The sequence below is a fragment of the Neoarius graeffei genome, chromosome 3 (genome assembly GCF_027579695.1).
Source record: "Neoarius graeffei isolate fNeoGra1 chromosome 3, fNeoGra1.pri, whole genome shotgun sequence".
Lineage (NCBI taxonomy): Eukaryota > Metazoa > Chordata > Actinopteri > Siluriformes > Ariidae > Neoarius > Neoarius graeffei.
The window spans coordinates 32,023,071-32,036,377 of NC_083571.1; the positions used below are offsets into that span (position 1 = coordinate 32,023,071).

At 42.6% G+C, this 13,307-nt stretch overlaps 1 protein-coding gene across 3 annotated transcripts in view; it reads left to right on the top strand.

Annotated features, from left to right (window-relative positions):
• Nucleotides 1–11,922, top strand: part of melk (maternal embryonic leucine zipper kinase) — a 29,760-nt gene extending 17,838 nt beyond the window's left edge. For all 3 annotated transcript variants that reach the window (XM_060916673.1, XM_060916671.1, XM_060916674.1), the window contains 8 exons: nt 3,839–3,925; nt 4,141–4,269; nt 4,661–4,831; nt 5,882–6,152; nt 7,089–7,161; nt 8,834–8,993; nt 11,070–11,173; nt 11,290–11,922. In XM_060916673.1, the coding sequence (XP_060772656.1) occupies nt 3,839–3,925; nt 4,141–4,269; nt 4,661–4,831; nt 5,882–6,152; nt 7,089–7,161; nt 8,834–8,993; nt 11,070–11,173; nt 11,290–11,467 (1,173 nt within the window). In that variant the 3' untranslated portion in view covers nt 11,468–11,922. The remainder of the gene's footprint in view (nt 1–3,838; nt 3,926–4,140; nt 4,270–4,660; nt 4,832–5,881; nt 6,153–7,088; nt 7,162–8,833; nt 8,994–11,069; nt 11,174–11,289) is intronic.
• Nucleotides 11,923–13,307: the final 1,385 nt, after the last annotated feature.

Here is a 13,307-nt window from a genome sequence, read left to right on the forward strand (position 1 = left end):
TTTTGATGTAAACGTGCGCCGGCTCAAACCATGGCTCAGACAGGTGCTTTTATCATTTTGTAGAAGCTCACTTTTATCAACATTTCAGAGAATAATCAAGTATTTTCTTGTTATCTACATTTCCTTCTATCACAATTCAGTTAAATTAATCTTAATTTCCCTGAGGGAACCCTCCCAAAGGGATCAATAAAGTTTTATCTAATCTAATCTTAAAGTACGAAAATCAGACAACAGATGTGATGGTAGGGAATAGGCCAATAGCCTAAATTTCAACTGATTTTATTTCACCTTTGTGAATACGCCAAGAGAATGCATTGCTTGCATATTAACATCAACATTTTCTGCGATGAACTTTTTTTTAAACAATAGGCTATGCATTGTAACAGGAATGAGCGCATGAGCCTAATCGTTGTCACCTCCGAACCTTTACCCAAAATGCCTCTGTTTAATCTTAACCAGTGTCGGCTATTAACTATTTTGAAAACGTGAACCCTGAGTTGACAACAGCATCAAACAAGTCAAGACAATCTGTGATACAGATTAAAGACAACAAAAAATGTTTCAGAAACACAGCCACCCAACCCACCCTCCCTAAAGAAGATGCCATTTTATTGCATATATTTACATGATGAGTGAATTTGCTCCAGTAGCGCTTTATTGCCCGAGAGCCTGCTGTGAAACTGCAAGCAAGTATCGTCGAAATTGGCCCGGGTAATGAGCAAGGCTTTGAGAGTAGGCACGGTCATGCGATTCCTCTCATCAGTCCAGGTGTTGCTTATGAGTGAAAATATTCGCTCAGCTGGAGCATTGGTGCCAGGTAGGCACATGGCAAAGCTGGCTGACGTTGCTGTAAGGAATCTCCCTACTCTTGAAGTGCGCGAACATCTCCGCCCAGCGCTCATCCGTTCGGCATTGTCGCGTAGTAGTTGACAGCCGCTAGCGAAAAAAAAACGTTATAACGCGGCCTCTATATTGCAACATTGTACAAATACAGTTAGGTCCATATATATTTGGACACTGACACAAATTTTGTTTTTTTTACCTGTTTACTGAAACATATTCAAGTTGTACTTATATAATGGACATAAAGTCCAGACTTTCAGCTTTCATTTGAGGGTATCCACATTAAAATTGGATGAAGGGTTTAGGAGTTTCAGCTCCTTAACATGTGCCACCCTGTTTTTAAAGGGACCAAAAGTAATTGGACAATTGACTCCAAGGCTATTTCATGGGCAGGTGTGGGCAATTCCTTCGTTATGTCATTCTCAATTAAGCAGATAAAAGGCCTGGAGTTGATTTGAAGTGTGGTGCTTGCATTTGGAAGATTTTGCTGTGAAGAAAACATGTGGTCAAAGGAGCTCTCCATGCAGGTGAAACAAGCCATCCTTAAGCTGCGAAAACAGAAAAAACCCATCCGAGAAATTGCTACAATATTAGGAGTGGTGAAATCTACAGTTTGGTACATCCTGAGAAAGAAAGAAAGCACTGGTGAACTCATCAATGCAAAAAGACCTGGACGCCCACAGAAGACAACAGTGGTGGATGATCGCAGAATAATTTCCATGGTGAAGAGAAACCCCTTCACAACAGCCAACCAAGTGAACAACACTCTCCAGGAGGTAGGCGTATCAATATCCAAATCTACCATAAAGAGAAGACTGCATGAAAGTAAATACAGAGGGTTCACTGCACGGTGCAAGCCACTCATAAGCCTCAAGAATAAAAAGGCTAGATTGGACTTTGCTAAAAAGCATCTAAAAAAGCCAGCACAGTTCTGGAAGAACATTCTTTGGACAGATGAAACCAAGATCAACCTCTACCAGAATGATGGAAAGAAAAAAGTATGGTGAAGGCGTGGTACAGCTCATGATCCAAAGCATACCACATCATCTGTAAAACATGGCGGAGGCAGTGTGATAGCTTGGGCATGCATGGCTGCCAGTGGCACTGGGTCACTAGTGTTTATTGATGATGTGACACAGGACAGAAGCAGCCGGATGAATTCTGAGGTATTCAGAGACATACTGTGTGCTCAAATCCAGCCAAACTGATTGGTCTGCATTTCATAATACAGGTGGACAATGACCCAAAACATAAAGCCAAAGCAACCCAGGAGTTTATTAAAGCAAAGAAGTGGAATATTCTTGAATGGCCAAGTCAGTCACCTGATCTCAACCCAACTGAGCATGCGTTTCACTTGTTAAAGACTAAACTTCAGACAGAAAGGCCCACAAACAAACAGCAACTGAAAACCGCTGCAGTAAAGGCCTGGCAGAGCATTAAAAAGGAGGAAACACAGCGTCTGGTGACGTCCATGAGTTCAAGACTTCAGGCAGTCATTGCCAACAAAGGATTTTCAACCAAGTATTAGAAATGAACATCTCATCTCATCTCATTATCTCTAGCCGCTTTATCCTTCTACAGGGTCGCAGGCAAGCTGGAGCCTATCCCAGCTGACTACGGGCGAAAGGCGGGGTACACCCTGGACAAGTCGCCAGGTCATCACAGGGCTGACACATAGACACAGACAACCATTCACACTCACATTCACACCTACGGTCAATTTAGAGTCACCAGTTAACCTAACCTGCATGTCTTTGGACTGTGGGGGAAACCGGAGCACCCGGAGGAAACCCACGCGGACACTGGGAGAACATGCAAACTCCGCACAGAAAGGCCCTCGCCGGCCCCGGGGCTCGAACCCAGGACCTTCTTGCTGTGAGGCGACAGCGCTAACCACTACACCACCGTGCCGCCCAGAAATGAACATTTTATTTACAATTATTTAATTTGTCTAATTACTTTTGAGCCCCTGAAATGAAGGGCTTGTGTTTAAAAAAATGCTTTAGTTCCTCACGTTTTTATGCAATCATTTTGTTCAACCCACTGAATTAAAGCTGAAAGTCTGAACTTCAACTGCATCTCAATTGTTTTGTTCAAAATTCATTGTGGTAATGTACAGAACCAAAACTAGAAAACTGTTGCCTCTGTCCAAATATTTATGAACATAACTGTAGATACATTGTAAGGTTGACTGCGCACACACACACATTGATGCTGAATTGCTAGAAGCTTTATTGACATCTCGTTGGCTATATATGATCACTGTAACCGGGACAGTTTGTTAGTGTTTGGTGTAAACCGGGACATTTCAGCGTCCTGACAGACCTTTGTCGGGACTGGGGACACGCAACTGAAAATCGGGACTGTCCCGGTCAAACCGGGACGTCTGGTCACGTTAGGTCTAATGTTTCTTCAGTTCCACACTCTCAAAAATGTGAGGAACAATTTCCCCATGTACAAACTTTGAAGAGACGGACTACATGAAGAGCAAACTGTCGCCTGCTACTGTGACCGTAGAGTAAGAAAAAAAATTGTTCTTATTTGGTTATATTGCGGGCGGCACGGTGGTGTAGTGGTTAGCGCTGTCGCCTCACAGCAAGAAGGTCCGGGTTCGAGCCCCGTGGCCGGCGAGGGCCTTTCTGTGCGGAGTTTGCATGTTCTCCCCGTGTCCGCGTGGGTTTCCTCCGGGTGCTCCGGTTTCCCCCACAGTCCAAAGACATGCAGGTTAGGTTAACTGGTGACTCTAAATTGACCGTAGGTGTGAATGTGAGTGTGAATGGCTGTCTGTGTCTATGTGTCAGCCCTGTGATGACCTGGCGACTTGTCCAGGGTGTACCCCGCCTTTCGCCCGTAGTCAGCTGGGATAGGCTCCAGCTTGCCTGCGACCCTGTAGAACAGGATAAAGCAGCTAGAGATGATGAGATGAGATGGTTATATTGCAGCTGCTTTGTTAACATTCACCTCTTTGCGCTCGCTCTCTGTGTTTGTATCTCAGCTTGGATATATTGATGAAGACTGCATCACTGAGATGGCTGTGACGTTCAAGCGGTCCAAAGAGACCACAATCCATCTGGTATCAGAGGTACGGTTTGGATCAGAAGTTTAAAAAAGTCCTCTTAATTTAATATTATTATTATTATTATTATTATTGGCCCACAGGTGGCAGTAGAGTATAACTAAACAGTCTCAGCTGTAGCAGATGCTCTTCTTATCTAGTCAGTCATACATGTGCCTCAGTATATAAGAGTTAAAATGTGTATTGAGGGTGGGGAAAAAAATTGTATACTGTATGTTTAGTGGAAATATGACCAGACCACTGCTACGTATCTGTTACTGCTGGCGAAGAAGCAGCGCGGGAGACCCGTGCGTCTCAGAGCAGACGTGACGGCACACAACCCCATGTGCTCTCCTGTCCAGGAGGTCCAGGTATGTCACACTAATGCTCATCACGCACATATTGAAAACCCCAACAAAATAAATATCTGCAAAGAAAAGAGTTCAAGCAGGTTGTTTGTGTTCTATAACAAGACAACAAGCCAAAACATGAGGCCAGATAAACAGAAAAACACTTTTCCCTTGAACGGCTTGATTCGAAGTACAGAGTGATGAAATGCTTCACCTGGGACATGCAGGACTATTAATGGAGGGTTGAGACAGTGATGAAACCAAAGGCTGGGCCTGTTGGCGAAAGTGAATTACAGATTTTAAACTTGCTCTTGATTTGGTTAACGTTTTTTTAATTTCATTTCTTGGGTGTGCAAACTTTTGCACTCTATCATATTTATTTGAGAGAGTTTGGTTTTTTTTTTTCTTCCAGTTAAAAAAGAGGCTGCATTTCACTGGGGATGAAGCTGATGATGTTGAAGATGAAGGCACGCAGAGAGCCGTGTTGGGGTCCATGGTTTTCCCTGCTGAGTGCTACGATGACGATAACGCCTGGGTTCCGTTAATGCCACGGCGCACACAGAACACACACACTCCATGCAAAGTTAGTGCAACACACACACATACATTATACTCAGGGATGAGAATTTTCTGCGGAATTCCGAGTTTTTTCCTGCTGAAAATGTCATTTTTGTGAAACGTGTAAATCTGTTGAGGAAATTTCGGGGGTTGGCGTGAGGCGAGGCTTGTGGTGGCACAAGCAGGCAGGACCGACCGACCGCCCGCCAACATCTTTCAGCAACGCTCATCGCAAAATTAGTTGCAGCTGTGATAACGGAAATCGTCATTGCTTTCTTCAATATTTATGCTAACGACAACTCACGACGATTTCCGGCAACGTTTGGCGCTAGTTTCATCTCACTTCTACAATTCACGGAGAAACAAGCTATACGTACACGGTTTTGATCACTTCTTAAGTTCTAGTTATTTCGGTTAGTTTTCAAAGTTACTTCGCCAAAATGGCGGAAGTTTTGGACCGCAAAAATGAGGATCGTGCCAGGGAAATCGATAAATCGAACGGGATAAAGAACTGTTTCCGATGGGCATGGCTCGATAGTAGCGTTACCGTGCAGATAGGGACACAAACTGTGACGACGTGCCTGACGGAACATATCCGAAAAGTGGCCGTGCCGTGAAAAAGGTTCTGTGTATTCTGTGCTCAGATATGATCAGTTATGGAAACAGGTGCTAGAAACATCCAGGAGCACATCAAAACAAAAAAGCACAAAGGTACGTTTTACTGAAATTGTCAAAGATAGTCAGGAGGAATCTAATATATCGTTACGGTTACCTCCATTATCGCTCACATATATATATATATATATATATATATATATATATATATATATATATATATATATATATACACACTATTTTTTTATATATATATGTGTGTGTGTGTATATGAATATAAATAAATATATGGGAAAGCTGGCAGACATTTCAGTTTTGTTTTTTTTTTTTAAATGTCCCATTCTCATCCCTGTATACTGTATGTACATTCACACATTTTCATTTCTGTATAGCTACATTGCACTTATTGCTAAGAATTCTATACTTTTTCTCTGACGTGCGCGCGCCCCCCTCTTTCCAGAAGCCCACCTGTCAATCATCAGAGAAGAGGCGGAATGAAATATGCCCGTCCCCTATCATAGAGCAAGCAAAGCAACGCCCATGGAACAGTGAGAAGCGTGAACGGACAAGAGAGAATAAGGAGAACTTGGCAGTGCCCAATGCCAACGGTGGCGTTTTCGCTCTGCCCGCCCCCATCACTCCAGCATCCAATCGGAAATGTCGGCCCAACAAAACGGCTCCAACATCACCTGTTATTAACATGCACAAACCAGTGGAAGTCTGTGTTCAAGGTGGGTGGGTTTCTGAACAGCTCTCTCTCTCTCTCTCACACACACACACACACACACACACACAGCTCTTCATGGTGCGCGCATATATATAATAATTTTTTTTTTTTTTAACATTTGCATCAGTGATGGCTTGGTCACATATTCCTCATATTGATCCATCTCCCTCACTGTGTTGCGTCTCACCATCATCGTTATCTCCTGGTTCTCTGGAGTTTTCCAGCGAAGTCTGGCGGGAGAATGAAAAATCGCACAACAAAAGCAATCGAGTCGTTTTATCAGGACGAGCGTTAATTATTAAACAGCTCATTATTAATACAGTGTGAGAGATCAGCCCTCTGGAAAGCCTGGTTCTGTCTTATTTTTATTTCTGTCATTTGAAGGCGATTAAGTGCTGCCTTATAAGCGTACATATCTCCTGTGTGATTTAATTACACTCTGGTTAATAGGCTGTGGAAAATAATTGGTCATTTTTAAGTGGCCGTTTAACGCAAATGATACACAAGCTCTCAAACTGCTGTCCTAGGAGAGCACTAAATCACTTTAGGACGTGCTGATGGTGGAAAATGATCAACCCTGGAGTGGGAGCAGTAACTCCAGTGCATCACACCACCTTGTTGGTTTATTTCCTTTAACAGCACGTCCCATAAGCGTTTTATTGTCTGATATCACACGAGTGCTGAATTCAGGTCTCTGTCTCTAAACGTTCACTGTGTCCACCTCGTTACTGTCACACACTCGCTCCTCTTACACTGGAGCAGACAGGAACTCACCAGGGACTGTGGGTGTTTGTGCGCAAGTGTGCGCGCGTGTGTTGGAGACAAATCCCAAGGTGCGTCCTGACAGGTGTACATGTCACTTTGCCCAATACTGACTGTTGCGTGTAGCATGTAGTGACACATGTTTGTCCTGTGTGTGTGTGTGTGTGTGTGTGTGTAGTGGTGAGCCAGAGGACTGGAGAACAGCAACAGCAGGGAGGAAAAGAGATCCTCGTCTTCAGCCCGGAGAGAAGGTAAAGCGAGCGAGTGAGGAGAGAATGGATAGAGCTATCAGAAAAAAGAAAGCCAGAAATGAAACTGAAAAGAGGAAAAAAGATAGGAAGAAGAAGAGCAAAGAACACGAAAGACCAAAACCTAGAAAGAGGAAGTAATAAAATGAAAGGGTAATGATCAATTCAGAAGAAAGAAAGAGGGGGGATGAGGGTGTGATTAGAAGGGAGGGAGGGAGGGAAAAGAGAATAAACCTGGAAGGAAGAAAGGGATGAAAAGAGAGAGTGAGGAAAATGATATAACTAGAAGGAAGAGAAAGGGAAATGTAAAGGAGGGAAAAAGAAAATATAAAGGTCAAAGGAGGACAAGAAAGAGAAGCTTGAAAGAGTTTGTTGAAGGAGAAAGGAAAGCAAAGGATGAGGAAGATGGAGAGGAAGTAGTAGCAAGAAGGAAAGGAAATGCATTTGGCGGGAAAAGAAAACTGGACAGAGATGAAGGAGAAAGAAAAAAGGATGTAGGAAGCAGGGCTTTGAACCAGAATTTTTTTTCCTATTGGTTCGTTCCGAACAGAAACGGAATTTTAACGTTTGGGTTCCACCATTAAATAGACGTTCCCGAACCGGTTAGAACAAAAAAATTTCGTTCCCGGAACGGTTAATTACGTTCCCAATGGCTATAAAATTATGTCTCTGTCTCATCCAGCTTAAGCCAAATGGAGGCTAATTCTATTACAACCTTCATTAAATAAGACAAGAAATAATTCAAAACAATTATTATTTCAAATGTTGGCGATTTGGATTCTCAGTATGTCTTCCCATCTACACAAACAGAAAAAGTGCCAAAAATGAAAGAGAATTCGTTTAGTGTGTTACCAAAGGCGAGTCAGGCCCTATGCATTGATAGGCTAACAGAGGTTAACGTCATTTAATGTTCGCGAGCCTCTCATTAACGTGGACAAATATATTGATATCGTGTTTGAAATTGACGTTTTTGAATAACGATAGACTGCAATATTTACCTCTTATTTAAGATGTGGAGACGTGATAGTAGTCCACCCTCCCGCTCTCTCCATTCAGTCAGCGAACGTCACACAGGAAGTGAACCCCAGCAGGTCATAGAAACTTGCGCAGGAGAAGAGTGACTTTATTTGTAGGCTACGGAAACTTTGAGGAACGAAATAAAAACCGGTATTAACCGGTTACCATTATTTTTAATAAGCGTTTCTGTTCCGGAACATAAAAAATAATAAAGTTTCTGGTTTCATTTCTGTTCCATGTGAAATAGAAAAAGTTTTCGTTCCTTGAACCGGTTCAAAGCCCTGGTAGGAAGTGTGAAAAGTAGTAACGTAAGGGGTAAATAATTAAATAATTTGGAGAAAGGGAGGAGTAAGAAACGGGGAATAGAGCAAGAAAGGGATGAAAGATGCAAATAAAAACGGAAGTTGGAGGGATCAGGAAGAACTGTTGGATGGAGAAAGGAAAGGCATGAAGAAAGAGTCAGGAAAAAGTCCGAAGAGACGGAGGGAATAGCTAAGGAGGGAGTGATGCAAACGTGCCACAGTATAAGGAGAAATGAAGGCAATAAATAAAACGGGGAGGAGAAATGGAAATATTGAAAGTGAGGAACAAAGAATTTAAGCTGTTTTTAGCCGGCATAAAGAAGAGCAGGGTGCATTCTGAGTCCCTTGTTCCCCAGGTCTCGCTCTCTGGACATGGCGGGATGTCAGGTGGACAGCGGGCAGAAGCGGAAGGCAGGGAAAGTGTTCGGCAGTTTGGAGCGAGGCCTGGACAAAGTGATCACCATGCTCACGCCGAGCAAGAGGAAGGGGCCGAGGGACGGACCACGCAGGATAAAGGTGCGGGGTGTTTTTCCTTTAGTGGGACGCTCCCCTCTTCACAATTTTCCCTTCGCTTCATTCCCATTTCTTCTTCCGTCTTGTGTTCATCCAATTTCCCACGGTTTGCTTTTCCCTCTTGCGCTTCATGTGTCTGCTGGTCAGTGTTGTGCAAGTTCACACTTTTTTTGAACTAGTTCAAGTTCAGTTCAAACATGTTAAAAGTGAACTGTTCACGTTCATAGTTCAGTTTTAATTCTGAACTAGTTCAAAGTTCAGTTCATTTTACTTTTAGGCGGGATATGAAAATAAAGACTAAAATCATATGCTACATTCTAGCTCAAAACTACTCACACATTATAGATATTATATTCTATCACACAAAATGGAAGTTATTGTACATACTATATATGGAAAAAAGGACAAAATATTTTGATTTCTTCACTGACTCAACCACTGCACCAAAACGTTACACGTGACTTCAAACAAATGCTTTCAGTTTCAACTAACAGTAACTTCTAATAAACGACAACTAGACTTCCTCATAAATGTGTGTTTCTAAAAAGATGACTGCCAATATGTATATACACTGGAGGAGTGCTATTTTAAGATCCATATCAACAGCATTGACCATATCAACCATATTGATCAGACAGAGGGATGCATGCTCAAGGGCTTTTTATTTCTCAAAATACAAAACAGGAAAACTTCAGACAGCCTCATTCTTCAGTACACATCTGTGTATGCACACAACAATCAAATTTCTAAAATTATTTGGCATTGTACTCATCTGTGTTCTCCGTGCCGCTACTTGAACTTTCACTGGCCATGTTGCTGTGAGTGTGCGCCGGCTGTGGTGTGCGCGCTGTCCGCTGTCTGCAGCTAGGGAACGCTGGGTTACGCCTACTCTGCTCTGCTGCATCATTTTATCGTAGTATGGAGCCAAATCATAGAGCCATCCAATATCTCCGGCTTCACACTACGTTATCCATGATGCATTGCACACACGCGGCACCTCAGGGCAGTGAGTGACAGCAACATCAGACTGACAGTGAAGTAGTAGAACGTAAAATATCTTGCAAGTAGACGTGCCACTCGAATCATCAGGTTTCATGTTTCGTTCATCTTCATGTTTGTCGTTCATGTCGCATAATTTGAACGAATTCACGTTCAAGTTCTTTCATTACAAAGTTGCTGCGTTCAGTTCAAAGTTCATGGAAAAACGAGCGTGTTCAGTGAACGCGTTCTTTTGAACACGTTCATGCACAACACTGCTGCTGGTGTCTTTCCTTTTCCCATTATCCTGTCCTTTCATTACATTTTCTCTTCTGTCTGCTTTCCTGTTCTTCCTTCAATTCCTCCTGCTTTTTTCCTGTTTTACTTCTGTTCACTTGCTTTCAGTATCCTTTTCCTTTATTCTTACTTTCGTCCGCTTTTCTCTTTGAAATGCTTTTTTTCCCCTCTTTCCATCCTTCAGTCCCGTTTTCTTCCTTCTTCCCAGCCATCCATTCTGTCTGCTTTTTTTTCTTCCAGTTTTTCTTCCCTTCATTTTTCCCATCCTTTTGTCCAGTTACATTTCTCCTCTTTTCTTCTCTGCCTGCAGTTTGCCTTCTCTCTTCTTCCCTTCTGTCTGGATTCCTTTTTAATGATCTTTCTTTCCTCCTCCTGTCCCTCGCCTTTCTTCCTCCAGTCTTCTTCCTCCTTTATAAAACCTTTTCTTACTTCTGTTTACTTTCACTCTTTTTTTTCTTTCTGCTTTCTTCTTCCTGTGCTCTGCTTTCCTACTGCCTCTTTTCCATTTCTTTTCCTTGCTTTCTTTTCCTTCTGTCCGTCTTCCTCTTTGCTCTTTTGCGTTCTTCTGTACCTTCTGTCTTGATTGTTTTGCCAGATTTTTATTTGCTATTTCTTTTCTGTTCTCCGGTTTCTGTCCTATTCCACTTCGCTTGTTGCTTCTTTCTGTTTCACTTTCCCCTCTTCTTGTCATCTGTTCATTTTTTTTCCTAATGATGAATGATTTGACCACGATCCCTAGAGCAGAAATCTTCAAAAGCATGAAACATGCAGCTTGTGTGTGTGGGGGGGGTGGTGATGATTTAGGCGCAGTACAATGTGACATTGACGGACCAGAATAATGCAGACCATGTACTGAATCAAATCCTGAGTGCTTTACCAGAGAAGAACGTGGACTATGTGCAGAAAGGGTGAGTTGACCATTTTACTTATTTATTTATTGTATATTACTGTAAACAGATTAAAAATTGGCAAGTTGCTGTGGTATAAGAGGAATAAAGCACTTTGGGACCCCTCTCGCTCTCAGTTACACACTGAAGTGTCGCACGAAGTCGGACTTCGGTAAGGTGACGATGGAGTTCGAGTTGGAGGTGTGTCTCCTGCAGAAACCCGAGGTTGTGGGAATCCGGCGGCAGAGGCTTAAAGGAGATGCCTGGGTCTACAAACACCTGGTGGAAGACATCCTGTCCACCTCCAGCGTCTGAGCAAGCGTGACCTCGCTCCCTGTGTCCAGCGCGCGTCACTACTACGTCACTTTTCACTAACATTTGATATTCGGTGCAACCTGAGTTTCACCTCGCGTCTTACTTCCGATCACTGATTTTGTGTGGGGGTTTTTTTTGTTTTATTTGTGAAGATGAAACGGATGCTTTCTGTCCAGGAAAGAAACGAATTGCACACTTCTGTCCTAATCGGCTTTCCAGCATCACGCGGAGCTGTTTTAATGATCGGCATACTTGAGTTTACGTTCTAAGCCCAAAAGCATGATCCTACTAATCTTAGTGTCTTGTGTGGGTATGTCTTGTCCTGTTTGTATCATGTTGATGTATTTTTTTTTTAAATTTTTTTGACATTCTTCTAAAATGTATTGTTACGTCATGTGTTTTATGCCTGTCTTGCAGTCCAGTTTTATAAAATTAAAATAAGCAGTTTACAAAAAGCTGTCATTTTCAATTAATGGAATTTTGAAAAAAATTCTGAATTTGTGCTTTTGGGATGAAGTGAAATGATCACCAATATACTCACTATTTAAGTGAAAGTTTGTGAGGACGCAATGAACACAGCCCATGGAAGTTAGCTAATAAACGGCGCTAACAATTTGCGTCACTAAATAGCAAAGGTGGACAGTAACGAAGTGCATTGACTTGAGTACTGTACTTAAGTACACTTTTTGAGTATCTGTACTTGAGTTTTTTTGGAAACTTGTGACTTTGCCTTTCAAATGTAGTGAAGTTAAATATCGTACAGTGGGGCAAAAAAGTATTTAGTCAGCCACCAATTGTGCAAGTTCTCCCACTTAAGATGAGAGAGGCCTGTAATTTTCATCATAGGTACACTTCAACTATGAGAGACAGAATGGGGGGAAAGAATCCAGGAAATCACGTTGTAGGATTTTTAATGAATTAATTGGTAAATTCCTCAGTAAAATAAGTATTTGGTCACCTACAAACAAGCAAGATTTCTGGCTCTCACAGACCTGTAACAACTTCTTTAAGAGGCTCCTCTGTCCTCCACTCGTTACCTGTATTAATGGCACCTGTTTGAACTCGTTATCAGTATAAAAGACACCTGTCCACAACCTCAAACAGTCACACTCCAAACTCCACTATGGCCAAGACCAAAGAGCTGTCAAAGGACACCAGAAACAAAATTGTAGACCTGCACCAGGCTGGGAAGACTGAATCTGCAGTAGGTAAGCAGCTTGGTGTGAAGAAATCAACTGTGGGAGCAATTATTAGAAAATGGAAGACATACAAGACCACTGATAATCTCCCTCGATCTGGGGCTCCACGCAAGATCTCACCCCATGGGCTCAAAATGATCACAAGAACGGTGAGCAAAAATCCCAGAACCACACAGGGGGACCTAGTGAATGACCTGCAGAGAGCTGGGACCAAAGTAACAAAGGCTACCATCAGTAACACACTACGCTGCCAGGGACTCAAATCCTGCAGTGCCAGACGTGTCCAGGCCCGTCTGAAGTTTGCTAGAGAGCATTTGGATGATCCAGAAGAGGATTGGGAGAATGTCATATGGTCAGATGAAACCAAAATAGAACTTTTTGGTAAAAACTCAACTTGTGTTTGGAGGAGAAAGAATGCTGAGTTGCATCCAAAGAACACCATACCTACTGTGAAACATGGGGGTGGAAACATCATGCTTTGGGGCTGTTTTTCTGCAAAGGGACCAGGACGACTGATCCGTGTAAAGGAAAGAATGAATGGGGCCATGTATCGTGAGATTTTGAGTGAAAACCACCTTCCATCAGCAAGGGCATTGAAGATGAAACGTGGCTGGGTCTTTCAGCATGACAGTGATCCCAAA